The sequence below is a fragment of the Marmota marmota genome, unplaced genomic scaffold (assembly GCF_001458135.2).
Source record: "Marmota marmota marmota unplaced genomic scaffold, marMar, whole genome shotgun sequence".
In the NCBI taxonomy this organism is placed as follows: domain Eukaryota; kingdom Metazoa; phylum Chordata; class Mammalia; order Rodentia; family Sciuridae; genus Marmota; species Marmota marmota.
In genome coordinates this window covers 26,579,821-26,607,510 of record NW_026000242.1, presented here as the reverse complement: position 1 = coordinate 26,607,510, position 27,690 = coordinate 26,579,821, and the positions used below count along the sequence as shown (strand labels likewise).

The 27,690-nt window shown below is 41.1% G+C and overlaps 1 protein-coding gene across 1 annotated transcript in view; it reads left to right on the top strand.

The window, feature by feature from the left end:
• Positions 1 to 18,999, top strand: part of Endod1 (endonuclease domain containing 1) — a 25,388-nt gene extending 6,389 nt beyond the window's left edge. Inside the window, exon 2 of the mRNA XM_015489971.2 lies at positions 17,762 to 18,999. Within this exon, the coding sequence (XP_015345457.1) occupies positions 17,762 to 18,964 (1,203 nt within the window). The 3' untranslated portion in view covers positions 18,965 to 18,999. The remainder of the gene's footprint in view (positions 1 to 17,761) is intronic.
• The last annotated feature ends 8,691 nt before the right edge of the window (positions 19,000 to 27,690 follow it).

Below are 27,690 nucleotides of genomic sequence, written 5' to 3'. Positions count from 1 at the left end.
AAAATCCCAGCTTCAGATTGCTGTTAGCTTAGTTGCCTGTAGATTTTATTCTTTGGGTTTCTAATTTCTCTCTTGCTCTCTTGTGCTCTCTCTCTCTCTCTCTCTCTCTGTCTCTCTCAACTTTAAAACTATGAAAAAAAAATTTTTCCACTTGCCAGTAGCTCTTATTTCTGGTAGTCTGGTCTTGTTCCTAGAATTTTTGTCCAAGAATACTGGTTTTTTTAATTTTCCTTCTCCACCATGCATTTCATATCCTTTGAATGGTTACTTACCTTTATATTCCACAAAACTTTACATCTATCATAGCAATATTGCACTGCCTGCTGGTATATCTCTGTGGCTATAGAAAGGAAGGAGAAATAAAAGAGAGAAACTGATTCATAGGCTGAACCAAGAACAGAAGTACCGTTTAGTATTCCAGTCATGGTTTTGTTGACCCAATGCTTGAAAGAAGTGTGGCTCAATCAAAGGAAGTCAAGTCAAGCTGAGAGCATTTTATATTTTTAATCAAAACTGAAAACGTGAGTACCTTTCATTTTGCAGAACAAACAGAAGACTGCATGCAGGTCCTTGTCTTGAGGTTTGATTGACCTTCAGTTAGCAGGGACAGTCAGCAGCTTTAACAAAGCCCTGGGTTCTCTGTTGTTTATCTCATTTAGACAACAGATATTTATTGAGCCTCTGCTGTGTGTCAGGCACTATACTTAGCAATGGGAATAGATCAGTGAAGCAGACAAAAAAATTACCTATTATCATGGGGTTTAGTAACTCATAGAGGATACAGATGACAAATAAACAAGTAAAAAACATACCTAGCATGTTAAATAGTTTTAAATGATAAACAGAAAAATAAAGCAAGGAAAGAGGATACAAGCTATCAGGGCAAAGGTGAAGTTTAAAAATGTTTCCTGGGAAGATATCTTTGAGGAGGCAACTTTTGGGTACGGATCTGAAAGAAGTGACAAAGCCAATCATGCAGATATCTGGGGTAAGAACATTCAGGTAGAAGGAAGACTAAGTAAGGGCAAAGGCCCTGAGGTCTGTGTGATCCTTGTGTTTGAGGAAGAACTAAGAGGTCAGTGTGGCTAGAGAAGGATAAAAGAGAAGAGTGGCAGGAAATGAGGTCAGAAAGGTGGGAAGAGGGATGGCAGATCATTCAGGTCCTCGTAGGACAATTTGTAAGAAATTTGTTTGCTCCTCTGTGAAACAGGAAGCTATTGTGCAAGGTTCTGAGCATAGGGTTTTGACCTGATCTAACTTAGATTGTAATAGAATCATTTTGGCTGTGGTATTAAGAACAGACTTATGGGATTGAGGACAGAAGTGGAGAGACCAGTTAGGGGTTTTAGTAATCTGGCAAGAGACAATGGTGGCTTGACCAAGGTGTAGCAATCTGTTTGGCAGGATGGTGACTCTGTAGTTCTGGATGTCTTTTGAAAGAACCAAGAATCTTTGTGAGGAGATAAAGGGAGGTGTCACAGATGACTCAAGGGGTTGGGCTCACATAGCCAAAAGAATGGAATTTCTGTGAATAAGATGAGGCTTTATAAAGGAGGATCATAAAACTCCTTTGATCATAGAAGTAAGAACAAAATAGTGGTTACCAGAGGCTGGAGGGTGAGGAAATGGGGAACTATCATTCACTGTGACAATGGACAAATAAGTTCTAGGGATCTGTAGTACAGCATGTGCCTCTGGTGTATAATTGTGCTTGTGTTATACACTTCAGAATTTGTCAAGAGGGTAGATCTCATGTTAAATGTACCAAATGCACACAAAAGAGGAAATGGAGAATAGACACAAGGAAACCTTGGGAGGTGTCTGTCACTTTGATGGTGATGATGGCATCAGGGTGTTTGCATATGTCCAAAAAGCATCAAATTGTACAGATTAAATATGTACAGTTTTTATATATCAGTCATTCCTCAATAAAGCTTCAAGTGGAAGGAGAGTATGGTTTCAGATAGGCTAAATGTGAGACACCCTCAGGTATTAACTGGGGTTTCAGGTAAGAGACTTAAGCTCACTGTGTAGCAGAAATTTTTTTAGGATTTTTTTCCCATGTGTAATTTCACATCAACCACAGGAAATACAGGGTATGGCTATCCTCCCTAGACAGAGGAGATAAGTGAGGCATAGAGAGGTAGAGAGGTTAAGTTATTATTCCATGTTCATACAGCTAAGAAGGGGTTGGGGTTTGAACAGGAGCTGTCTGATAACAGCATACCCTGAGTTGCCTCTGTTACCAAACCTGTTAATGCATTGGGTGAATTCCTATTTAACTTGTTTTTTTTTTTTTTTTTATAAAGAGAGACAGAGGAGAGAGAGAGAGAGAGAGAGAGAGAGAGAGAGAGAGAGAGAGAGAGAGAATTTTAATATTTATTTTTTAGTATTTGGCGGACACAACATCTTTGTTTGTATGGGTGCTGAGGATGGAACCTGGGCCGCACGCATGCCAGGTGAGCACGCTACCACATCCCCAGTCCCCTATTTAACTCTTAAATGAAACTTTCAAAGTTTTTTTTTGAAAGTTCACCTTTTTATTTACTGCCAGGGCATGTTCCCAGTGCCTCAGCCACATGCCACAGAACGTCAGTGGCTCACAGACTCCATCCTTTGTGCCTGAAAGGGTTGCAGATTCAATAAATATTGCATTGGACTAAAGGGCCTGCTGCCTGCTTGTGCAGTCTTGTTCTCTTCTATCCACCTTGAGCACTTCCTATGATCTGTCCTATACAGACATTTCCCTTAAGGCATAAGGCACCAGATTCAGAAAGGGGGAATAGATCATTTAAAAACTATGTTAGCTATGCTCTGTGATCAACAAGTATTGTTCTCTAGTCTCAGTGAGAATGACAGAAATGAGAGGGTGGGGATGCGGTCTTGTATCCAGAAGGGTGTAGAGAGGCTATTAGGTTGGCCATAGGGTACAGGACTGAGGAGAGCCCAGCTCCTGACTGAATGCCCACTGACATGGGAGGTGGGTGCAGACCAACCATACCCTCCCGAGCTGTACCTCTTCAGCAGAGGCACAGGACTCATCCACCCTTCAGCCTCAGTCTGTTCAGGAGCCCTTTGATGCCACCAGATAGGCTCCTCAGGGAAGTAAAACCACTGTGAAACTTTATGACCCAGTGATGCAGTGAGTTCTACTTTGGGACAACAGTAGAGGGACTTTGCTCCAACTCAGAAATCCTCCCACCCCCTGCCCCCGTGAAAGTGCCCCCCGTGAAAGTGCCAACATTCTTTGACTGCAGTAACCTAAGTCCTCCACCTTTGTAAGTTCTTACCTTTGTCCTTAATCCTGACTTCAGCGCAGCTTGTCAAATAGGCCTTCCCCGTGTTTGTGAAATGACAGTCTGGTTTTTGGAAATCTGCTTGCCATTATCTTAATGTTAATAACAAGAAAAGGAATTGATCCAAATCAAATTTGTTGATTGAATGGACCAGGATGCATGATTAAAGGGACCACATAGGGAAACGGCCACAGTTTTGGAATGCAAAAAGCATAGAAAAAGAACAACAGAGTTCATGAAACACAAAAAAAATTTTCTCATTCTTGGATGTTTCTATTTTATATGGCACCAGGGTACCCACTATAACAGTGAACTCCTTTGAACATGTGGACTCTTTTGGATAGTTAATGACCTTACTTTCTGCACCTAAGTTGGTCCAAATTCACTTCTGTAATCTTTGTTCTCTCTACTCTCAAATCCAAGCTCCTCTCATCTCTTATCAAGTCTGTGCAAAGCCTCCTGCTGATGTAGCCTATCGCTCCTGGTTGTCCTCTGGCTGTTCTCCACTCTGAAGCTAGAGAAATCCTAACATCCATCTCCTTGCATCTCCCGTGCCTCTGTGGAAACCCTTTAGAATGCCCTGTTTCTCTCCAGATAAAAAGACACATCTCCTTATCATGGCCTCCAGAGTCTGCCCCCAGAATGATCCACCATTCCCTCTCCAGCTTTTTCTGGAGAAAACGCTTGTCAGGCCTTTCACTCTGGCCACTGTGGCTTCTCTCTCTCTCTCTCTCTCTCTCTCTCTCTCTTTGTTTTTCTTTTTTAAATGTCCATGTTCCCTCCCATCACAGGGCCTTTGTACCTGCTGGGTTTTGTTTGTTTGTAGTTTTTCATGGTATTCCCACCTAGGTCAACTGCCCCTATTACTCTGCAGTAGCACCTAACACTTTGCCTGTATGCTGCAATTACGTATCTATTTCTGTAACTAATTGTGCCAATTGAATAGACTCATAACTTCCATCAAGGTAGGGCCAGGACTCTCATTGCTCATCATTGAATCCTCCTTATCTAATAGGGCATGGCAAACTTTTTCTGTAAATGCCAAATAGCAAACATTTTAGGCTTTGCAGGCTATATAATCTTCTGCAACTATTCAGCTATGCTGTTTTAGCACAAAAACAGCCACAGTCAACATAAGAAAACTTTACTTATGAAAAAGAGGTGGTAGGTTGGATTTGGCTCATGAGCTTTCATTTGCCAACTAGCTACATAATAGTGCTTAGAATGTAAATAACAGTCAACAAGTATTGAATGTTGGACACTTGGCAAATGTGCACTTAATAGTAGAAGTGACATTTGAAAGCTAAACAGTAATCCTGTTTCTATTATAATCTTAGATGTTGAACTGTGGATAATTTTCAACTAAACTTTTTATTATAGTGGTGGTGGTTGTTATTTATGATATTTATATTTTTATGATTATGGAAGTAACATTCTCATGGTAAAAATATTTTTGAACATTTTAGAGTATATAAAAGATCCCACTTCTCACAGATAGCCAGTCTTCAGTGTGTGTGTATATATATAAAACATTCCAGAAATTTTCATCCCACCTACCTAAAGACACATGTACTATTTCATACTCTTTATTCTAGTTATCAAAGTCTGTGAGACCACAATAAGCAAACTCCTTAAACAATTGTCAACTCATGGACTTGGAGAGGGTGGGGACCCTATTAATGGATGGGTTTGCACATAAATAATTTATTTCATTAAGCATTTTAATTTAGAAATAGAAGACCTGGGGACTTCAAATGAAAAGTCTTCTTCATCACATTTTTCTTCCAAGAATATGTCATATATAACTTACAGTTGGCTCAAAACGATGCAGCCCTCTTTCTCCTTCCTGTATTCTTGCAGAGAGAGGCATTATCCTTTTCCTCATATAAAGAGAACTCAGATACCCAGGGAATCACTGGTCTGTCCAAAGTCACAAGGCCAGTAAGTGGTAGAGTTGACAGATCTCTACATCTCTAAACTGGTGTTCTGTACTAAATCAGATTGCTAGGGAGCCCAATTCACTATCTGTGGCATGGGGCTAGTAAATTGTCCCTATCCTAGAGAGACTCGAGGAAGATTCAGTGAGGCAGTGTGTGCAGAGGTCACTCTACACTGTGTGAAGCACTCAATTGTAACGTTAACTTTAATGAACAAAAAAGTAACCTTCTCTTCCCACACCACGTGTGCCTTAGACACAACCAGGATGCGTGTGCCAAACTCCCAGGGCTGACCCATAGACATTGCTGAAGTGCCCTCAGTTTTACATACTCCTGCTCTCTCGTCACCTTAACAATGGCTGGTTTAAGCCTTTTCTGTGGAATCAGCTGCTCTGCATGATCCTGTTATTGTTATCCATTGAACTCTTCTCTTTTGGAAATTTTGGTAGAAATTCCTTCTCTGTTCCCTGGGATGTCTTGCTGATCTGCTTCCAGACTTCTGGCACCAAGACAACTTGTCTCTTCATTTATTCCCCAGTTTTAATCCTATTATCTAGAAGGTTCCATTGCCTCGTAGTCCCTCGTCCCAGTTCTCTCAGGGGCTTACTGGGTTCTGATAAGAATAGGGCTCCCATATTTCAGGCTTCTTGATACATGAATCATGCATGTACCCAAGCCAATCAGGTGAAGGGCAGGGCTGTTTTAAGATAGCCCTGTAAAATTTACAGGCACTGGAAAAGAGATGGTTCTCAAAGGAAGCAGAGCTGGAAAACTTCTAGGAAAAAAAATGGTCACAGAGTGTTCCGGGTCCTGTGCCCACTCTCCTTCTGTCTCTTTTCTTTTAAACAGCTCTGCTTTCCCACATGTCAGCCTTGCTGCCAACTCTGAGCTGTCTCTGGAGTCTGTGCACCCTTCACTGACTGTTGTTCATCTCTGAGTTTCTTAGAGAAAAGCCAGGCTGATGGTAGCTGACCAATTGAGTGGCCATTGCTTATGACTGGCATGGAGGTGGGTAGGAGGGGTCATGTGTCTTCAGAGATCATATCAGAAAAACTCCACTGCCGATGTGATTTCTCAGGACTGGGAGAGTTGGGACCATGGAAAAGATTTCACTGAGCTTATATCAGCCAGGATCCTGGCTAGAGAAGCAGATGGAACTCAAATAGTTTAAAAAATGGAATTTAATGAAGAAACTATTTAGAGAGAACTGAAAGAGCCAGCAAGATATGGTCAATTGCCTAGGGACTAGCACTGGCGGGAAGCTGTGAGGGGTGGAGTTTGGTGAGAACTGTGGCAGCAGAGAAACCACACAGCCAGGCAGGAAGGGGATGAGCAAGACTCTCTCTCTTTTCCTACCTTTAAGAGAATTCAGATGATACAGTCCTGGAAGTCAGCCTCCGAGTACTCAGAGCAAGGCTGAGGAGTCTGGATCTTGAAAGCAAAAGAGACAGTGCAGTGGAACCGCGAGCCTGGAGCTCAATCTGAACACCCAGGGGAGGATTTAGGTAGCAGAGAAGAAATGTGGAAGGCACCCCTAGTCAGTGGTGGCAGAACCACTGCACAGAGGGAACCAGGAGTGTTGGCATTCCATCCACAGAAGTGGCATGACAGGGAGCTGGGAATGACCTGTTTTGATTGAATATAAAAGAAGGTTTGAGAGATGAGGTTGAAGGAATTTGGGGGAAGGGTCATGAATGTACCAGTTTATCATTAACTGGGACTATTACTATAGGATACTGTTAAAGATGTTAAAGTTCAAAAGAGTATAAATAGCACAGATGGACTTTTCAGTCCATATATGAATAAGGCAGGAAATCCATATTTATACTTTTTTTTTTTTTTTTTGGTACTGGGAATTGAACTGAACTCGGAGCGCTCAACCACTGAGCCACATCCCCATCCCTATTTTGTGTTTTATTTAGCGACAGGGTCTCACTGAGTTGCTTTAGCTCCTCGATGTTGCTGAGGCTGGCTTTGAACTCGTGAGCCTCCTGCCTCAGCCTCCGGAGTGACTGGGATTACGGGAGTGTGCCGCTTTGCCCAGCTTATACAAGTTATATGATCAAATTATTAGTTAATCTAATAGGTGGATGATCCATATGGCCTACAGTATTTTTCTCCTTACTGTGGCATTATTGTCACAGCCCTTGCAGTCTGTGGATACTGCTCAGCCAGGGCACTCCCCAGGATGATTACAACTTTTGTTTTTCATTGTGGGGCTCATGGATCCCCAACCCCTCATCAGTGCCACCTAGGGTAGAGGTTAGAATGCATATTAGATTAAACCCCCAGGTCTGCTGCACATATCTCTGTTGTGACGTACAAGAATCTGCATGTTTAACAAGGGCCAGCATTCTTCTGATACAAATTGAATTTTGATTATCATTGATTTAAGGAGACATTGCTAATTATCTGTAGTGGCTGTCAAGGAGTGACTTATCCCATCAAAGAGCAATAAATGGGAATCTGACAAAGGCCTAGCCCAGTGGCTTCTAATTTGGAATCATATCAGAATCACCTGGGTAACTTTAAAACCATCCTGGTGGGGCTCTTTTTATTATTTATTACTCTGATTTAAGAGGCTTGGGTGAGGCTGACGGTATTTTTAAAGCTTCCAGGTAGTTTTAATGTGCAGCCAGGCATAAGAACCTTTGGTCTTGTCTGAACTCAGAAGGTGGAAAAAATTAGAAATGGAGACTTCTCAATTTAACTGACTTTTCTGAATTCTGTTCCACCTAGTAAATACTAAGAATAATTGCTCTGGAAAAGAAAGTGGAATCCAAAGTGGAAAACAGGCTTCTTGTGAGTAATGAGGAAGGAAACCCAAGAGGACCAGGATGATGTAACCTGAGAAGGTTCTGCCCTCTGGAAAGGTCTTAAAGGAGTAAGGCCTTTTCCTAGGCTGCATTGGAAACTCACTGTGAAAGGAGCAGCCAGAGGAGTCCCCCTGGAGGGGAGTCTCTTTACCCTGGTGGCCCCCCTTGGCCTACCCTCAGGGATTTCTTGGTGGATTTTATTGCCAAATTAGAGTTGGTGCATTAAAAAAAAAAAAAAAAGAGGATTCTTTTTAATGTTTCAAATTTTCAAGAAAAAGAAAAGTCTCAGATGGAAGTGGATACCCTTCCTCTGTCTACATCCGCACAGTTCACCCCCTGGGTTCCCCTGAATGTGCACCCCTCAGGCCAGCACTGGAAAGGCCTCATTCTTCCCAAAGCAGGAAGGTGTGTGTGGCCTGGGAGCCCAGAGGAAGGTGATTCACTGGGAGGAAGGTGGAGACACCAGCCAGCAGTCCATAGTGCCAATCCTTAGAGCCAGAGGCCCAATCAGGAAATGAAAAGCTCTGCATTTCTATGTCCTAAAAAAAGAAAAAAGAAAAAAAAAAAAAAAGGGGGTGGGGGGATCAGTATCCTTCTAATTTGTCTATAATTTGTCTAAAGCTGTTCCCAAGAGGATAAAGAATATTTTAGATGCCAAGAAGATGACTTTTTTTTTTCTTAAATGGGTGGGTTGGGATACGCTTTCCTGAGAGCTGAAAGGCCTCCTGGTTTATTCCTCCTCCAGTGTCTTAATCAGCTGTGCTGATTTTTTGTGTTTTTTTTTTTTTTTTTTTAAACAGCTCTTTCCCTAGCTGGGTTGAGTATTTTCCATGGTAAGGAGGTTCTCCTTGGACTTCCCCAGATCTCAGGCCTAGTTTATTATACCATGTGACCTCAGAGGATCTTTATGCCCCCATCCATCTCTGATAAGATTATCTGATGTTCTGATCATCCACTTAACTTAGGGTTCCTTGGAAGGAGGGGCTCTCAGGTCTATCCAATGATGCAGAGGTGATAGCATCTCTTATACCTCTGTGCATCCACACACACCATAATTCACACAGAAACAAAATTGGAACATCCATTGTTCAGTTCATCCTATTATTTATCTTGTTGAAAAATAAAATAACCCCCAAAGGAAACAGGCTCTTTGTCCCCCACAGAGTTCGTTAGATAGGGGCTCACTTGGTCTTCTCCTGACCACAGGATCTTGTCTGACTCATCCCCTGCATGTGCTTATCTAGTCTCAGCTTAAAATTCTCCAGGGGAAGGAAACTCCACCCTCTCCATGGTGACTCATTGCCAAATTTAATAACTGCTTTGATGATCCTTCATCAAGACCACCTTTTCCATGTGGTAGATCATGGGGCAGAAGTAGAGTCTTGTCTGCAAATTGGAGGAAATCCTGTGTGCATCAGAAGATTGTTGTGGAAATCCAGTGAGATCATCTTTTAACAAATGCCAGTTACTTCCTAATGTGCTGGGCCATCTTGCCAGGTGTGGGAGCAGAACAAACTGACACTAGACCTGACCCTTGAATTCAGTGGGACAGACAGATGGATAAACGTATACAGTGGCAGACCACCATGGCCTTTGTCTTTGGTAGTCATCCTTCTGACATTGCCCACTCACTTGCATGCTGTGCTCCTGGGCTCTGTCTGCACTCATGCCAGCTGCCTACCGCCCACAGGGTCATGCCTGGCCCCTCCTCCTGCTGATTCACTTCTCCTACTTCCCAACCTTCTCCCCTTCCTTTTCCTCTGAACCCGTCTTGCTCTTCAGCTGCACCTGCTCAGTCCCTTCACGTCAGTAGTGCCATTAGTTATTACCTGAAACTCTCGGCCCCTGTCCACCTGGGTCTGGAGCCTCAATCTGTTTGCATTGACAAAGTTCCCATATTGCATACCCACCACAGCACCTAGACCAGTTCTTCCTCTGCCACTATCTCAGAGCTACAAATCATTTCAGGGGCACAAAAAGTACAAAAGCTGAAGCCCTGGCCTGGGCAGAGCTGGCCCTGCCCCACCAATCTCTGCTGACTTCCCCAGAGCCTCTTTTCTTCTCAGCAGCCCTTCTTTTCTCTTTTGCAAATTTCCTGGCACAGTGATCTCAGGAGGATCAAAATCTTCCCTAATCTCCCTGTGCTCAGGCCCCCTGGCTGCCATGGCAGATGCTGACCACCACATCCTGAGGAATTTGCCAATACCAGCCCCTCATTTACCCTTTACTCCTCCCATGATCTCAGAAGAGAGTCCCCTCAGCCTACACTTGCCCCTTTCAATGTGTTCCCCATATACTTGTCCTTATTCTCCGCTCCTCTTATTCCATTATTGCCTTTATGATCATCATCTTCCAAGAACCTACCTCATGCAGAGCTTTGTTAGGCAGACAGAAAAATACAAGAGATGATCCCAACCCTTGAGGAGGCTTCAGTATGTAAAAATACAAGGAGCAAACCCACAGGAGCTCACTCTAGCACACTCATTTCCCCACTCTCTGATAGCTCTTTTCTCTTGACTGTCAAGCCCCCTATTGTACGTGTGTGTGTGTGTGTGTGTGTGTTCTTTAAAGCTGACCTTAGTAGCACATTGAGAGTTTCTCTCCCCTCTCTTCCCCCAAGTCGTCCTAGCCCTCTGTAGAACTTTTTTGTGTTTGGGACATTCTGTCATCCTCTGCCTATTCCCAGGGCTACACTTATTTTGTTTCCCCATGGCACAGTCACCTGACTGATCTTGGAGATCTTGGCTGGGACTCCTAACTCCTCAGAGGAGCTCCCTTTTATCTGCCATGTCTCTGAAGTATGTCAAAGAATATGCTTCTGAAGGTGGTGTGATTCTAGCCTTAGAGGAGCTAGAAAGAGTGGGCAGATGGAAGAGAGGAGTGGAGCAGGCTGGTGAGCTGCGTTGGTGCTGACAAGCCCCAAATCTCCATCTTTGTGCTTCTGAGGATCATTATCAAAAAGTAACTCCTTTCCCTCCTCAGAGACAAACTTCCCATGGCAAATCTACACTGTGTGACTCTGGCTCATGAGGTTTGTATGGATTTTGCAGCCCAGCAATCTTTGGGGACAACACTCTACTTCATGCTCCCTGCTCCTCCAGTTCATTGCCCTCTAATTGTTCTAGAGCCTCAAGAATCAGCTTTAAGATGCTCCTTTGTGCACAGAGTCAAGTAACCTCAATCTCAAAATGGCCCTTTCATTTGTCCCTGCAAAACCTTGTCTCTCAAGCCAAGTTTCTGTTGATCTCCTGCCCTTATCCAAGACTTCCCAAACAAGAGGTCCACTCTGTAGTGGATTTTTGCCAAAATCCACTCACTTCTACCTGCTGAGCCCTGCCACTACTGATTCCTAGTCATCCAAGTCGTGGCCTTTATTTCCATCCTTCTGATTCCCCACTGTGGGAGGTGGCACACAGTGTTGATCAGGCTCTGGTCAAAGTGTTCTCCTGTCTTTACTTCTGACATGACACCAGGTTACTATCCTCACAGCTCCATCCTGCCTCTTCTTGTCTTCTCTTGGTGGCCACATGTGGTTCTCAGTTTACTCCTTGGCTGATGCTGCTACAGGCATACGGTTAGAAGCTTTGGAATCAGACAAGCGAGGCTTGAGTCTTGGCTTTTCCATGTACTTTTTGGATGACTTCATTGCTGCCCCTTATCTGAGTTTCTTTTTTCCCATGTGTGAAATGCACATGGTCATAATGTCTACCTTCTGGGTTATGTGAAGAGTAAATGGGATGCAACAATATTTTCTGAATTTTTGTCCAGTTGTTTCCAATTAAACCTTGCACTTTTCCTACTGTGAATCCTATTTTCTCAGGCTGCTTGTTCCTGCCTCTAAGCCTTTGTGTAGAAATCTTACTAAACTGTTACTGACCTTTTGATTTCAGTAGATCTATCAAAGTCTAGCACATCCTCCAAGTCTTTCTTCAGGTTTTTTTTTTCTTCCCAAGAAGTCTTCTCATAATATAATCATTATGTTCTTCCTTCCACTGAAATTATATTCTTTTTTCCCCTATCATTTATTTAGTGTTGGATATAACCTTTATTATGCTGTTGTTTTTCTCTTGAATTTCTATTTAACTTTGTATCTGTATCTTCTTTCCATAAATAAATGTGACACTCTTTGATATAAAGATGTATTTGTAGGAATATAAAACATTAGCTATTGGGTATACTTTTTTAAATTAATTTTTTTATTTATATATGACAGCAGAATGCATTACAATTCTTATTACACATATAGAGCACAGTTTTTCATATCTCTGGTTGTATACAAAGTATATTCACACCAATTTGTGTCTTCATACATGTACTTTGGATAATAATGTCCATCACATTCCACCACCATTTCTAACCTCATGCCCCCTCTCTTCCCCTCCCATTCTTCTCCCCTATCTAGAGTTCCTCTATTCCTCCCATGCTCCTTCTCCCTAGTTCACACTCTGATCCCACCACATACTAACTGTGTGACCTTGGGCAAGTTATTTAATCCTGATGACCCTTAGTTTCCTCACCTATCAAAAGGCGATACTAATAACACATAGTTGTTATGTTTAGATGTTGTTATGTTATGTTTAGATGAGGGAATGAGTTAGCTCAGTCACTTACTAATTCAATACATGTAAAGCTCTTAGCATAGATTTGGCAGATAGAAGTCATTAATGTTGGCTTTTATTATCATTACCAATTCCAATGCTTCTTTCTATAGTGCTAGGCACATATAATATAGGCTTAATAAATATTGATGACTATTTCCCCTCCAGTATTCCTTTTCAAATTTCTATCCCATTTGTTAAATATTACATTTATATTATCCCCCAAATTGAATGTCTCCCTTCATCTAATTCTGAAACAAAAAAGAAACCCCATGGGTTTAAATAGTTTTTACTATTTGGTATAAGAAAACAGACTAGCTTGTTTACAGAAGCAATGTTTTTCTTGGTACTAAATTTGAAAAGGAATTTATTATAAGATTATTTATGGAGCATGAGGCTGGTGGAATGGGGACAGCTCCTTCTTCTAAAACCTACTTAACATGTTGAGATTAGAAAAAAAAATTTCCATTAAATACAGCAACTCTATCAAATTACATCAGCAGCCCAGAGGGACTGGGTCACCAGGAGGTGGATCAGACAGAGAGAGCTTTGTATGTTCCCCTACCTCCAGAGGTTCCACTGGGAAGCCAAAGAGTTAAGACTGCAAAAGGACAGGTATAATCTAGAAATTGTAATCTGAAATTACTTCTTACATCATAGGTCTATTTTTGTCTTTATGGAGCAGAGTTGTCAGTAATTTACTGTAATTGCAATAACCAGATCATTAAACTATGACTGTAGAAAGCATAGAAAAAAATACATCTGTCCTTTCAGTGACAGTAGCAAAGAATATACTTGACTGTTTTTGTCAAGTACTATTCCCATTAAAAATCAAGTCTCCATACCTTAGGGAGGTATTTTAGTCACAAGCACACACAGGCATCCCTCAGAGGATATAGCTCATTGGCTTGCCTTGCATACACAAGACCCTGGGTTCAATCCCTAACATCACACACAAAAAAAGACTAGGCATAGCTAAAGAGAGCCAGTGAATTGGAAGCCATATCTGAGGAACTCACCTAGAATGCATTATAGAGAGATAATGAGATTAAAATGGGAAAAAGAGGATATGACACAGAAAGGATAGAGAGGCTTTGATGTATATCTAAGAAGGTTCTCCAAAGAGAGAATAGAAGGCTTATGGAAGATCAGCATATCTTCTTATAAAACATTACTATAATTTTTGTCAGAGATGTAATACTGGATTAGATAAACCTTGGGAAATTTCCCTAGTTTTTAGTTTGTGTTTAGTTTTGTAGTGAAATACACATTAATTTGCCCCCTTCAGTGTGTTGCACTAGGACCATGAGCAGACAAGCCAAGTCTACAGTGCTGATACCACCAGGGTTCCCAGTGGAGGAGCAGCCTTATGCAGACCACCAGAGTTCTTTCTCCAACACCCAACACAGGGCTGATGGACAGAGGTGGGCATTGGACTCAAGGACAGCCTGTTTGTCATGGCCTGGTATGAAAAGAAGAGCTGAGGAAATCAGACTCTGTCTTTTTAGCATTTAAGTAGAAAATTAAGTAACAGAAGAGGCGAAAATGGAAGGTTAATGATATGTCAAGTGGCTAGAGAGTGCACAGTGGTCCCTGTGCAAGCTCAGATTACGAAGGAACAGCGATCAAGTGTAAGAAGCAGCCCTGGAGAAGAAAAGAGCTGTGCAGGAAGAAATAGGGGGCAAATCCAGGTGGGAGGGAAAGAGGACGGCTGACAGGTCAAGTGTGACTGTCTCTCAAAGGCAGGCAGTAGTGTCTAATTAGTCTCAAGCATACACCTTCTGCCCAAATTCTCTTGCACTGCCTGGAATCCATTTCTATTTCCAGCAGTAGAGGTACACCACAATTCCTGGGTCTTTGTGGACCCTGTTATTTAAACTTTTCTTGGGTTTCTATGCCTTTTATCCTTCTAATGAACCCATCATTATAGGGAGAAACTATAATGAGTCTTTGTTCCTTGAAAATAGAAGGTCTTAAGGAACACCAACCAGAGTCCGTTAAGCTATACAATTTACCTAGGTCACCTTGGTTACATAGAGTCCCTTTCCTGTTTAATTCACCCTGTGGAGTGGGAGTGGAGGAGATTGTGATGGGGCTGATTTTCTGATTTTTCCTCAGAAGGTCTACTGTGCCCGGAGGCTTGCTCTTCTGTGTTACCTTTGCTGGTGTGAAGAAGGAAAGGGCAACTGTCAAGGGAGGTGCTAACAGGAACAGTGCCTACTTCTAGAGAGAAGATGGAATTGCAGACAGTGTGGTCATTTTCCCCTACTTTCTGATAGAGGAAACTGTAGAGCTATGTCCATGAAGATGATGGGAAATGGTATGGCTTAGTGACACATGCTTAAGGCAAGACCCCAGTTCAAATCCTAATCCTGCTGATCATTATTGGATGACTAAAAAGTTACTTAACTTTTCTGTGTCTTAGTTTCACCATCTGAAAAGTAAGTTCAAAACGCCTTCTGTATATTGTATTAAAAATATTTAAGGTATAATTCAAAGAATATTAGTCTCCAACACCTCCCACATTAGTATGTAGGTAGACTATCCAGGCATTCTGTCTCTATTTTTGACATGATATTGTTGTTAAATCTAGGGTTTGTAACAATATAGTGATCATGGATATGGGGTTCTGAAAAAGTCAGAGGGAAGGGGAGGGAAGATGTGCTTTCTACCTCCAACATGTCCAGTACATATAGTTTCATTAGTTATTCATAGGAAGGGCTGCTCAGAGGAGCACACAGGGCCCAGTGTGGAATTGGGCCCTGACCTTCCCAGGCACCTCGGCAAGAGTCTTAACCTGATTGCTAGGTGCATGACTGCAGAAGAAATCTGTAGCCCCATGAACCCAAGTGAACTGAGAGAATGTAGAAGTACCCAACTCAGCCTCCTCTGACTGTAGCAAACCAGAGATCATGTTCTGCAGTTTGGGAGTCAACCCAGTATCCTGGTTTCTGCCTAAGAACAGGATACTACATGCCTGCCTGCCTTCCTGGCCCCCCCCCCCCGCATTTTTCTTCCCTTTTCTATTTTTCCCTTTTCTCCTCTTGCCTCCCTCACTTTGCTTCTTTCCCTTTCCTCATCCAAGAATCCCTGTCTTTGCTCTGGTCCCAGGCCCGCCAACTATTCTTGTGGGCACCATTTCACCAGTGGGTGGCCCTTGTGATGAAGGCACTTTGGCAATGCTGCCTCTGCTCTGTCACAGGGCGCCAATTCAGAAGCCATCTCCAGAGTTCCCCTAGAACAGCTGAAGACATTAAACCAGGTTAAATATAGTCAGAATGCCCTAGTAACCATCTTATACCCAAGGCCCCATGGATCTTAACTCTGCCATATCTTGATCTCATGATTTAGGAATGAAGTGAATATTTCCTTGGGGTATATCTTTCAGCTGGACAGAGATAGGAGATTTGCAAAATGAATGAGTTTCTTATCTCTGTCTTACTGGGGAGGTGGTGGGAGTGGAGAGCATCTAGGATCATTGCTCCATCTAAGACTGGGGGAAGAGTGGAGTGAGTGAGTAGCTCAACCTGTGGGTTACTCCATTAGGCTTCAGCAGATATTCCTGTTTCAAGACAAATCACTCATCCATTGCCCTCCCTACCCCTACATGAGCATGTATGAGAGGGAGGGCCTGCACCTGCCACTGCAGAGATGGAAAAATGTGGGGTTGTGCTATGCCCAGATGGGAGGTACAACACAATTCCTGTGGCTTTGATTACACTGGGGGGTTGTATGATGGATTTAGCGAGTGACACCAGTACTAGGGAGTCAATTCCCTAGGAACCTGTGCATTAAATTATTTTAATTAGTTTAATTGTTTGTTGATTTCCTTTTAAAATTACATATATTATAAATAATTTATGGTTTGATGTAGGTAGGGGAAGTACAGAGAGGGAAACAAGAACATCAAGAGGAAACAAAAAAAAAAAAAAAAAAAACATCATCTGCATCCCCAAGAAGCAAACAACCACTGTTGGCTTCTTGTATCTGCTTCCAAAGATTATTGTTGCATATTTTTGGCTTTTTTTAAAAAAATTATGATCATTGAATTTTATATTTTTCATTTTGCTTTCAACATCATAGCATATAGTTTCCTACCACTGTAAACTTACCATAATTATAAATGCTTTTTAATGGATTTGAGATATTTGTTTGATGAATATAACATTATTTATTTAACTTGTCTTGTTTTTGCAAATGTGGATTTGTTCTCTCACCTGCTATTATAAATACTGCAATGATGAGCATCTCAGGGCCTGAACATGAATAAGAATAGGCCTTTAGCTGGATACTGTGTGTGTCAGGCCTTGAGCTGGATTCATGGAGACTGTACAGGGCCCCTGATGTCAAGTAATTTACAGTCTAATTTGGGAAATAAAAATATAGTCCTTGGTTAATCCTGATCTCAAACAGCAGTTAGTCTAATTTGAATTTGAGCTTTGTCTGATATCTGATAATTGACAACAAATTATGTTTTCCTCCCATTTGGTTTAAATGGTCTGATTACAGCAGTTGGTTTTATACATCCTAAAATTGTAAGTATTTGTGAGGAACCTGTGCATTAAATTGCAGGCAGCATTGACATAATTCTTGAGTGCATTTCTGATTTTTATGGGCCTTTTGAGATCTATTCTCTTCTTTTTTTGTTTTTAAAATTACTTTGAATCTCATGGGGAAATATTCCAAAAAAGAACTATGAAATTCCTAAAAGTTGAGGAGATTCAAAAAGAATGCCATGGGCTGGCTTGTAACATAGTGGTAGAGCATGTGCTAATGTGTATAAGACTCTGGGTTCATTCCTAGGGGGAAAAAAAAAAGATTCCACAGCTTTGTGTGTTTATGTGTGTGAGTGAGGGCATGGAGCTGCAGATCAGGGATGGGGAGACATACAAGGAGTAAAATAGAAAACAACCTTTTTGAAGGATGCTTTCAAATTCCAGGATTGTGAAATACTAGAATGCAATGTATGTATATCTGAGCACCAAGTCTTTCCAAACTCAGCTTTAGAAATGTTAGAGTAATAGGGACTTCCCCAGAGTCTTAGTGGAATGATCCGACTGTGTACCCTCTGCTCTGGATGGGGATGCATCTCAGCATCTGTTTTCTTCTTGCAGATCGATGACCCCCACAGCAGCCTTGAGGAGGTGATGAATGAGGCCGAGGCCATCACCTCTGTGAACAATCTGGGAAGCAAGCAAGCCTTGAATACAGATTACCTTGATTCTGTTTATCAAAGAGGACAGCTGTACCCCTTCACCCTCAGCAGTGATCTCCAGATGGCCACATTCACTCTCACAAATTCAGTTCCCATGACCCAGTCCTTCCAAGAACGATGGTACATGAATCTCAACAGCCTGGTGGACCAGGCCTTAATCCCGCACTGTGGCAACGGGGAAGACCTGTATATCATTACAGGTGCAGTGCCCTCAGGCAGCAAAGTTAAAGACAAAGTGACTATCCCTGAGTTTGTCTGGCTGGCAGCCTGTTGTGCTGCCCCTGGAGGCGGCTGGGCCATGGGCTTTGTCAAGCATACCGGGGACAGTGACATCATCGAAGATGTGATGGTGAAAGACCTCGAGAAACTGCTTCCATTTAACCCTCAGCTTTTCCAGAACAACTGTGGTGGGACTGAGCAAGACACAGAGAAAATGAAAAAGATCCTCGAAATGGTTAATCAAGTCCAGGATGAGGAGCGAATGGTGCAATCTCAAGAAAGCTCTAGTCCCCTCCCCAGCACCAAGAGCAAGAGGTCTGCCCTGTTGCCTCCAGAGACACCTGAGGGAAGTAGTAGCTTTTTGGGAAAACTCATAGGTTTCATTGCTACCCCATTCATCATGTTTTTCCAATTAATTTATTATCTTGTGGTGGAAATCCTGAAGAACACTGTCTATTTCCTGTGGTTTGTTACCAAGCAGGTGGTTGATGGCATAGAAAGTTGCCTTTACAGCCTGGGCTCGGCTATCATCTCATACTTCTTGGCTATTGGAGAAGAGTTGGTGAGCATACCCTGGAAGGTGCTCAAGGTCCTGGTCAAGGTCATAAGAGCCATTCTTCGGATCCTTTGTTGTCTGCTGAAGACCGTTTGCCGTGTTCTGAGTATCCCTCTCCGAGTCCTTATGGATATAGCCACTTTCCCTGTGTACACTGTGGGTGCATTTCCAGTCGTGTGCAAGGATATTGCCATGGGAATTGGTGGCACTATCGCTCTGCTGTTTGAGACTGCATTTGGCACTATGGGTGGCCTATTTCAGGTTGTTTTTAGTGTTTTCAAGCGGATTGGCTACAAGGTTACTTTTGACAATTCTGGGGAGTTATAGAATTCAAAAAATAAATAGTATCTAGTCAGAGTGAATTTGATCTTTTTTTTAATAGAGAAAGCTGGAATATTTTGTTTTTACAATGGGTTTCTATCACTGTTAATTGTCATTATATTTTGGCTCTTGATGAGGGTGTTCACCTATTTTTGCAAAGAAATATGATGCAATTTAGATGACCCAAGAGAAATGCTCAGGGTGGGGTTAGGTATGGGAATCTGCAGTGTATCTCTAGAGATATATGAAACTTCCAAGCCATTAATAACTTCAGTGATTCACTAATACAGAGTAAAACACCTGAAACATTCTGATGTGCATTTGTGATAAGTAAAAATTACAGGGAAAAGAAGCATTAGGATAACTTTTAACCAAAAGCTTTCTGAGAAAAGGAAAAAGAAACCTTGTTCTTCTCATTACGCTTTGAGATTTAAGGCAGAACCGATCTAAATATCCTCAGCCAATTTCTGAGCCTTTGCTTGTCCTTCTCCCCAACTCAGCTGACCTTGGGAAAGTGCAGAGGATGCTTTTCCACTGAAATAGCTCCTTTAGAGATATAAAACCTGTGATGTCTCTTAGCTTTCCATGGTTCTCAAGAACCTTTAGAGTTTTATTTTCTTCCAAAGTTGAAGATTGCATTTTTATTTTAGATAACGATAAGCATTTTATGCCAATTGTTGCATAACAAATTTTGGATGCAGCCTTGAATGGAGTAAATACAGCCCCTCAGGTGTAAAAGGGAACACAAGGGTAACAGCCGTGCTCTTAAGTGGATGCTGCAGAACCAAGGATATCCTCAGCCAAGCTTGGATTAACTTGATGTATATTAAATCGCTGGCTGACAAGACTGAGCTCAAAGGTCTACATGTTAAATAATATGAAAATTTATACTCTGCAACATACTACATCTTTTTAATGTATCAAGTAAGTACCCAATACAGAAAAACTGTTTGACTTCTCTCCTTAAATAATTGTTATGGTATATCCATATTGAAATACAAAAATAAAAGAATATTCTGGCCATCCTGGGGAAAATTTTATGTATATAAATACTTAAGAATCTTTATCTCTTAGGAAATTATGTTTTTTTAAAGAGAGAGAGAGAGAGAAAATTTTTTAATATTTATTTTTCAGTTTTCGGTGGACACAACGTCTTTATTTTATTTTTATGTGGTGCTGAGTATCGAACCCAGCACTCCGCGCATGCCAGGCAAGCACGTTACTGCTTGAGCCACATCCCCAGCCCCAGGAAATTATTTTTATAGTGTGTTTGAGGCTAGAAATGCAGGTGAAATTTGAAAGCCATTCCCATTTTTTGATCAAGCACTTTTCATTTTAAGTCTTGCACTAAAAATGGTAACAGAATCAGATTTTGCTTTGCCTTCCACAGCTAGTATAGTCATCTGGATTTTTCTGAGTGTTCTAAACAGTTTCTGTGACTAGGAAAGGGCCACGGTGGTGAAATACTGAACTTGGTATAGCCCCTGAATCATCAGAAAGTTAGATGCAAAAGTTAGGAGTCTAGAAAGGTAACAGAGCAGGATGAGAAAGAGTGTAGCAAGAGGTACACTTTGTAGAAAAAGAGTTGAGTTGCACCCAGAGTGAAGCAGGGGCCAGCAGGCTGCCAAGCTGATCAATTTTTGATGCAGGGTTAGGAGGGTGAGCACAAGAATGGTACATGTTAGGGACAGATGACACTTGATTTATCCAAGAGTCCAAAGCAGTATTTGCCTACACTTTTCTATGGGTAAAGAGGAGGGTTAAGATTTGCGTTAGTACATCAGGTCAAGAATCCTGCTGGATGAAAGAAAGGGAATCTTAGAAGTGACCAGAGAGACAGAACTCATGAAGAGCTTGAGGCACAGGGAGGCAACAGGCTTGTCCTCAGTTTTATGACTAGCTGAGAGCAAAGCAGGAGCCAGGGTTGCCCCATTACACCTAGGATGGCAGATATGGAAAAGTGTACTGTCACTCAACTATCTCCTCAAACCATAAGCAGGATTTTCTCATCCACCAGGTTCTAGGCCCTGAATTTAGTATGTGCAATGCTTTCAGATGCTCAATAAATGAAATGAAATAAATGAAAATGATTGTCATCTATATGGGACATCGTGCATACTGCATTTCATGTAACCTGTTTTCCCTTATAGTACATATTTGCATACCGGAAGGTCCAAATTTGGAAACTGAGAAGCATCTATGGCAGTTTGAGTCACTTAGCATCACGCAAAGAATAGGACATCCAAACCGCTTCTTGAGAACCATTTGGAAATATCTTCTTTTTTTCCACAGTCATTTCTTTATTGTCTATTTATTTAGACTTTCATGACATTTTTTGAGACCTTAGAAGGAATAATGAAAAAATGTTCATGAGGTTAGGTGGCTGAGGCCCTTTACTCTGGACCAATAGTGTTAACTGTACCTCTAGTTCACTGGAACTGGTTGTGTTGGTCTTGAAGCTCCACCAGGTACTAGACTGCTGGCTTGTTCCTAACTTTGGGAACTCTGAGGTAGGAGTTTGGGTTACTGAACCTCTGGCTTGAAGATTCTGCTGTGGCTCTGTTCTGTTCTTAGGCCCTCGGGGAAGTCCACCACTCTTACTCATTTATGGAGCCTGATTTTTTTTTTTTTTTTTGGTCTATGGATCAGTCATGCCTTTGGACTCCTCTTTTCCATTGTGCCTTTTGAATGTTGGCTTCTCACTCAGCATCAGTACTTTCAGCAAATTGTAGATTAGGGAGTTGGGAGAAGGAGTGAAAGTGAAGCATTCTTCATTCTTCAATCATTCATTTATGTAGCAAACATGTATTTAGTTATCAAGACTGTAGAGATTCATAATGCATGGATTACATCATTAAGGAGTTCAAATATGGTGGGAAGAATGCATGCTACAAACCATATTTGTGGAACATCTTGGTAAGTGCTACATTAAAGCTACTAGCAGCATCCCCCCTAGAGCACAGGAGGAAAAACTATAAAACCATGAAAATTAAGGAGAACTTTTCAGAGAGTATGATAGAAGTAACCTGACATTTTCAAGCTGTGTACAATGCTGTACATCTTTCAGATGCTCAATAAAGTAACTATTGGTAATTCATTAGCAGTTCTGAAAGAAGAGAATCTAAATGGTTGAAATGAGGTTTGGGGATTATCTACTGATTTTCAAATATTTTTGATCCATATTAACTCAAGCAATTCCTAGTCACATCTAGCTTTGTTCATTTTTTAAAAATGTTGAGTCATACATGAGAAATAGAAGTTTTAATCAGTGAAACAGGGCTTAGAGCTACTTTTCAATGTTATTGGTGTCTTTCACAAATAAAGACCAAAGGCTTATTGCTTCATTGAGTCTGAATCACATAGAAGAGTATAGAAACACTCTAATTTATTGTATTTCCATTAAAAATCTCCCACAGTGTGAGAAATTACAAGCAGTCTCTGAAGGGAGGGCTGGTCGTCTTTGTGGATTTTAGTGGGGTGCCCCCTCTGGGTGGAGATGGCAGTAATTCTTGGCTGCCTTTCAGGTAGGTGTGTGTGAGCCATGTGGTGTTCAGCATTCTGCCTAAGTTCACCACCTAAGTGTGTTTTTCCCAACAGCACACTGTAAGCAATAGCATGACCTGCTTGCCCTTCATAAGTGAGTTCTCAGGCTTCTCATTGTCTCTTTCTATAGGTATTTTCCTCAGATCATTGTTTGATCTCTAACAGTTTACACTCTAAACCAATTTTTAAGCTTCAATTTCAACAAAGAAAGCACTCATGCCCACTTGTCATTGATTCTTGGCTTGTCAAGTGGGAGTACATAGTGAGCTGTTCTTAGGACGTGGACTTCCCAGAAGGTCACTCCTGGAGGCCAGTATTGCCTAATGGTTAAGAGCCCAAGTCCCAGAGTCAAAACTACATAGGCTAGAATCCTAGCTTCCCAACTTAATAACTGCAGTCTTAGGATAGTTACTTACCTTGGCTTCTTTACCTATAAAATGGGACTAATTATGAATAATGTATCAGGAGGGTTGTTGTGAACAATAAGGAATTAATGAATAGAAAGTTTTCATTACTCTACCTGGTCCATGGAATCGATCAGCACACGGCAATTGTTAATAGTCTAGCTGTTGTTGGCAGTAACATCCACATAGCTCGGGTGAAATTGGTTGGAAGTTGCCATAAAGGCCAGGGTTTTCTAGATCAAAGCTGGAAGGGCCAGGGTCAAAGTACAGTCTGGGAGTCAAGGTCATGGATGAAAATGAAGGAAGCCAGGGCCTCGTCAGAGTGTGAGTGACTTGGAGGATCAGGTGAGTGTTGGACCCTGGAGTCTGGGAAGAAGAGTGTCAGAACACAGGAGTGTAACATGGTTCTAGCACTGCAGAGTAGAAGACATTTTCCCTTCAGGCCCCTGCCGCACTGAGTCCACACTTTTCTAAGTTCTGGCTTCCTCAGAACCCTATTACTTACAAGGGAGTAAACTATACAGACAGCATATATATATTTTAGCTGCTAAAAAGGATGGTAGCTCTCATCGTAAATAGTCATTATTTTTCAGTCTCTTTGAGTTAAGGCATTATGATTTATATCCCCAAAGATTAATTGATCCTGAAAAATTGATAACAGAGAATTTCTGGACCCCCATATTGGGACCCCTAGACCTATACTTGCATGATCACCTGCTTTCCCCACACCAATATGCACTCACCAGGTACGTCTCCAAAAGGCCCTTCCTCTTCCTCAGTGTTGCGTCTTTCCACACGCAGTGTCTACATCCACAGCACATGCTAACAACATGTTGGAACATTGGAGGCCTGGGTTTGATACAAAACTACATAGGATCTCTGCAAATTTCATAATAACGTGTCATTTTTAATGAGAAATTATTTTGTTTGATAAAGAAGAACCATGCATTGGGGTTTCTAAGCCTTGACCTTTCAAGACTAGTCTTGCCTATTTTATCTTGATATAGTTACTACTCCCTAAAAAGATCATTTGATCATTTTTTCAATCCTGAGCCCCTTTCCTTAGGGAAAGCTGCTCAGGCAGCCCCATCCATGAATGGTCTTACCTCATGAGCACCTTAAACCCTCAGAAAGCTCTGGACAAGGGTAAAAAATTATAAGAGTAATAAGACTTTATCTATGCAACCACCTAAAGTTAAACTTACATGGTTTTAAAGGTATAGGAAAATGCATGTCATGTTTAGTGAGACGGCTTATGAGAATTAATACAATAATTTGATGGGGGTTGAGAAGATGCCTGATGTCATGAATCAGCTCTCATTAGTTCTTATGTGTCTGTGAGCCCTTCCTAAATACAAACATATTTTGGACATTCCTTGCTCATTTACAAAAGTATATTGACTTCCTTTTCATCTGAAGATGGCAGTCTCATCCACATAGAGTTTGCAAAAGTACTTTTACCTACAGGGTTTCATCTGATTTTTCCAACATTGCATAGAATGCAGTATTGGCTAATGCACTTATATCCATTCAGACTTTGACAGTAGGAGTTTAGAATTTGATTCTCTTTTGTGTAGGAAAAGGGCACACTTGCTAAGATAGACCAAGGTGCAATAAAAAAATGGATTTCTAAAAAAAGTTTATGAATGCAAAGAGAAGTTCTGCCTAGTCCTCTGTTGATCAATACCACTTCCAATTTGGAACATTACTATTTAGACCATCCTGTAAATCAGGAGAGGCCATTCCCCTAAGAAAACCTTCCAGAATTTCTGGTATCTTTGGTAGGACAAAAAGGAGCTCAAAATCAAATTTGACATGTGTTCTGTACTAAGATGCTTGTATAAAGAGCTATGGTATAGAGTTGGGGGTTTTCTTTTGTCTGCCTGTCTGTTTGTTCTTGAGCCCATATTTTGTATTCTGCAGTTTTAGTTCACTTAAGACACCTTTGGGAATCTCTAAACCTTTGCAACGTTTCTATAAACTTATCTATAAAATAGGGCTAATAAAAATATCAACCTCATAGGGTTTTATAAAGATCAAATAATCTGCATTAAAACATGATAAAATATCACATAAATGTAAAGGTTCAATATTCTAGGAGACTCCAGGGTTTGTCCTATTTATTTAAAAATTGATGCAAAGTTCATTTTTTAAAAGGTGGTCAGATACCAGTGAAACATATTTGTCCCAAAACCATAAAATGGCTTAGCCAAACATTGGATTTAACAATAAATGTTGAACATTAATGCCTTGGGAAGGCTCTAACTTAAGGTCCTGAGAATTCTGCCTCTTATCTATCCTTAAGTCTTCCTTTCTTAAAACTCAAAAAATTTCCCTCTGTGGTAAACTACTCCACACACTTCTTGCCCATTTGCTGCTCTGCATGAGTCACCCAAGTCCCTTTCATTTAATTGAAATGAAAGACACCATATGAGTCATATAATAATAAGAGCTGCACAAGAAACAAGTGCCAGAGAATGCAAAGTCACAGGTGACTTTCAGAACTGGCAGAAGCCACCGGTCTTCCTAGCAACCCATAAACTGCAGGCCAGCGCAGGCCTGCCCCTGAGAACACCATACAGTAACTCCTGGGAGTATGTTCTGAAGGTTGTAGCAAGTGTGTGTTTCCCTAAGATAGTTGCTGATTAGGCCTATTCAGGCATATCCTGTTCACTGCATCCAGAAATAAAATTACAGAAAAGTATAAGTCCCCAAAGTGAGTAATTAACAGACTGGTGGAAAGGGGAGGGTTCTGTTGGGAAACAGGATACCTGATTTTGCTTTCTGTGAACGACTGCACCTTTTCCAGGGAACACTATTGGTATATTTACAAAACAAGAAGAGAGGATCAAGCAAGATCATCTCTAGGGCCTTGGAAAATTGTAGATAAAGAATTTTTCAAAAAACATTTTCATGTCATTGGGCCACAGAGATTCTGATTGAGCTTTATCCACTTATCTCCTATCTGAGGCTTACTAAAAGTCAGAGAAATCCCCTGGGACATTATTGGGAAAGACAATGACAGATTAGTTTTGGAAATATCATCACCATCATCATCATTATTATTATTATGGGTATTTCTTCTCTCCTGACTTACAGAATTAATTAGCAGGGTAATGTGAGCATTTAACCTGAGGGTATTTCAGAAATTCTGGTAATACTCCTTACTCCCCAATAACTCCCCCAGCAGCCTGCAGTGTTGCCAGAAATCTCACCACTTGGCACTCTTCCGGGAGGCTATGAAAACAAATAGAATGAGGAGAGTTAATATATTGTGTCAATACTAGCCACTTAGAGTAAATGATTTATTATGAAATCCTTCCCACTCACTGGGAACAACTCCTACACACAAGCAATTGCTCTGAGAGGTAAGAGGTGTGGTGGGAACACTGTACTCAGAGACAGGAGGTGCCTCTCTTAGATCAGCATCCCATGATTGTACATGGAATCTTCCTTACTAAGGCAAGCCTTTTATTAGGAGGGCTGGGAACCAAGTGTGAGGCCTTCTAATATCTTAGAAATAAGGCCACCAAATTGCCCTCTAAATGTCAAATATAAGATCATCCTCTAATGGACACACCTGAAAGAAACAGCAAGGCCGGAGTCACAGACAGTAGTGTGCTGGTAAATATTGAACAACCAGCTTTCTGAGAGATGGGAAAAGCCTCAATTTGTAATATTTGCCAATTTCTGTTGTGTAAATGCTCCCACCATGGCTGATTTCAAGCTCCCAGTGTGGAATCACTGAAAGCAGAATTGGGATGATCTGTGAGCAATCTGGGTTCCTGAGCTGGTGGGAATTCCTGGGAACTGGCTTCCCCAACCATGACTTCATAATCCAATTGAGTATATCTAGATATAGATATATCGAAAATTTCCATTAGAAAGGAGTTGAAAAGCTAAAGTATAGCAAAGGAAGGAAAATCACTGCGAACCTTGCCACGCCAATGAGAAATAATATTCAGAAGTGGGGTGTTTGGGGCAATTTGTTTTGAATATTTTCAAACCTGAAGGCTTCATCAGCTGTCCTATAAAAGGAATGCATCAATTTATTTTGGCTCAATGACATTAAATCACTATTTATCTAACACTTCTTTTAAAATCTATTCCAACCAATCATTTAACCATGACCTGGCTTTCTCTGTTGATTTGCTCCTATGGAGAGAGTACATTAAACACACAGATTTTAAACCTCCTTGACAATGCTTTATTACAGCAAAATTGAACAAAGTAGATTTTTATTGTGTTTCAACTTCCCACAGAGTGTAAGAATGTAATGTACTTAAGATGCTAATGAGAATGTTCCTGCCTGTATATCAGTTATAATTTCCAATTTAAATTAATATCATTATAGCATTGCCTTCCATCTCTCATGAGTTTAGTCTGAATTTGTTTCTCAGAGAAGTCTCATTTCTTTGATAGTTTATTAGAGTCCACATTTGAACTTTTGAATCTAGAAAATATTATGTCATGGTGTCCAAATCAATAGAGAATTCTGTACACCCTTGGCTAACTTTCTCTTTCTCCATCTATCTTTCTCTACTGCCACATTTCTATCTCCCAAATCAGAACTTCTTCCTGGGAATCAGATATCATGAAAACTCTGCTGCCATTATATTTCAAGGTAATAGAATGCATTAATCAAGATTCTTTTGGATGCATGCAATAGAAATCCATCTCCCTCTAATCTAATTCGACATTTACTGGATCATTTAACAAATGCTTGGAAAGGCCCTGTTGGTATCAGGGACTCAAATGATCACAGAACCCTCTCCCCAACCCTGA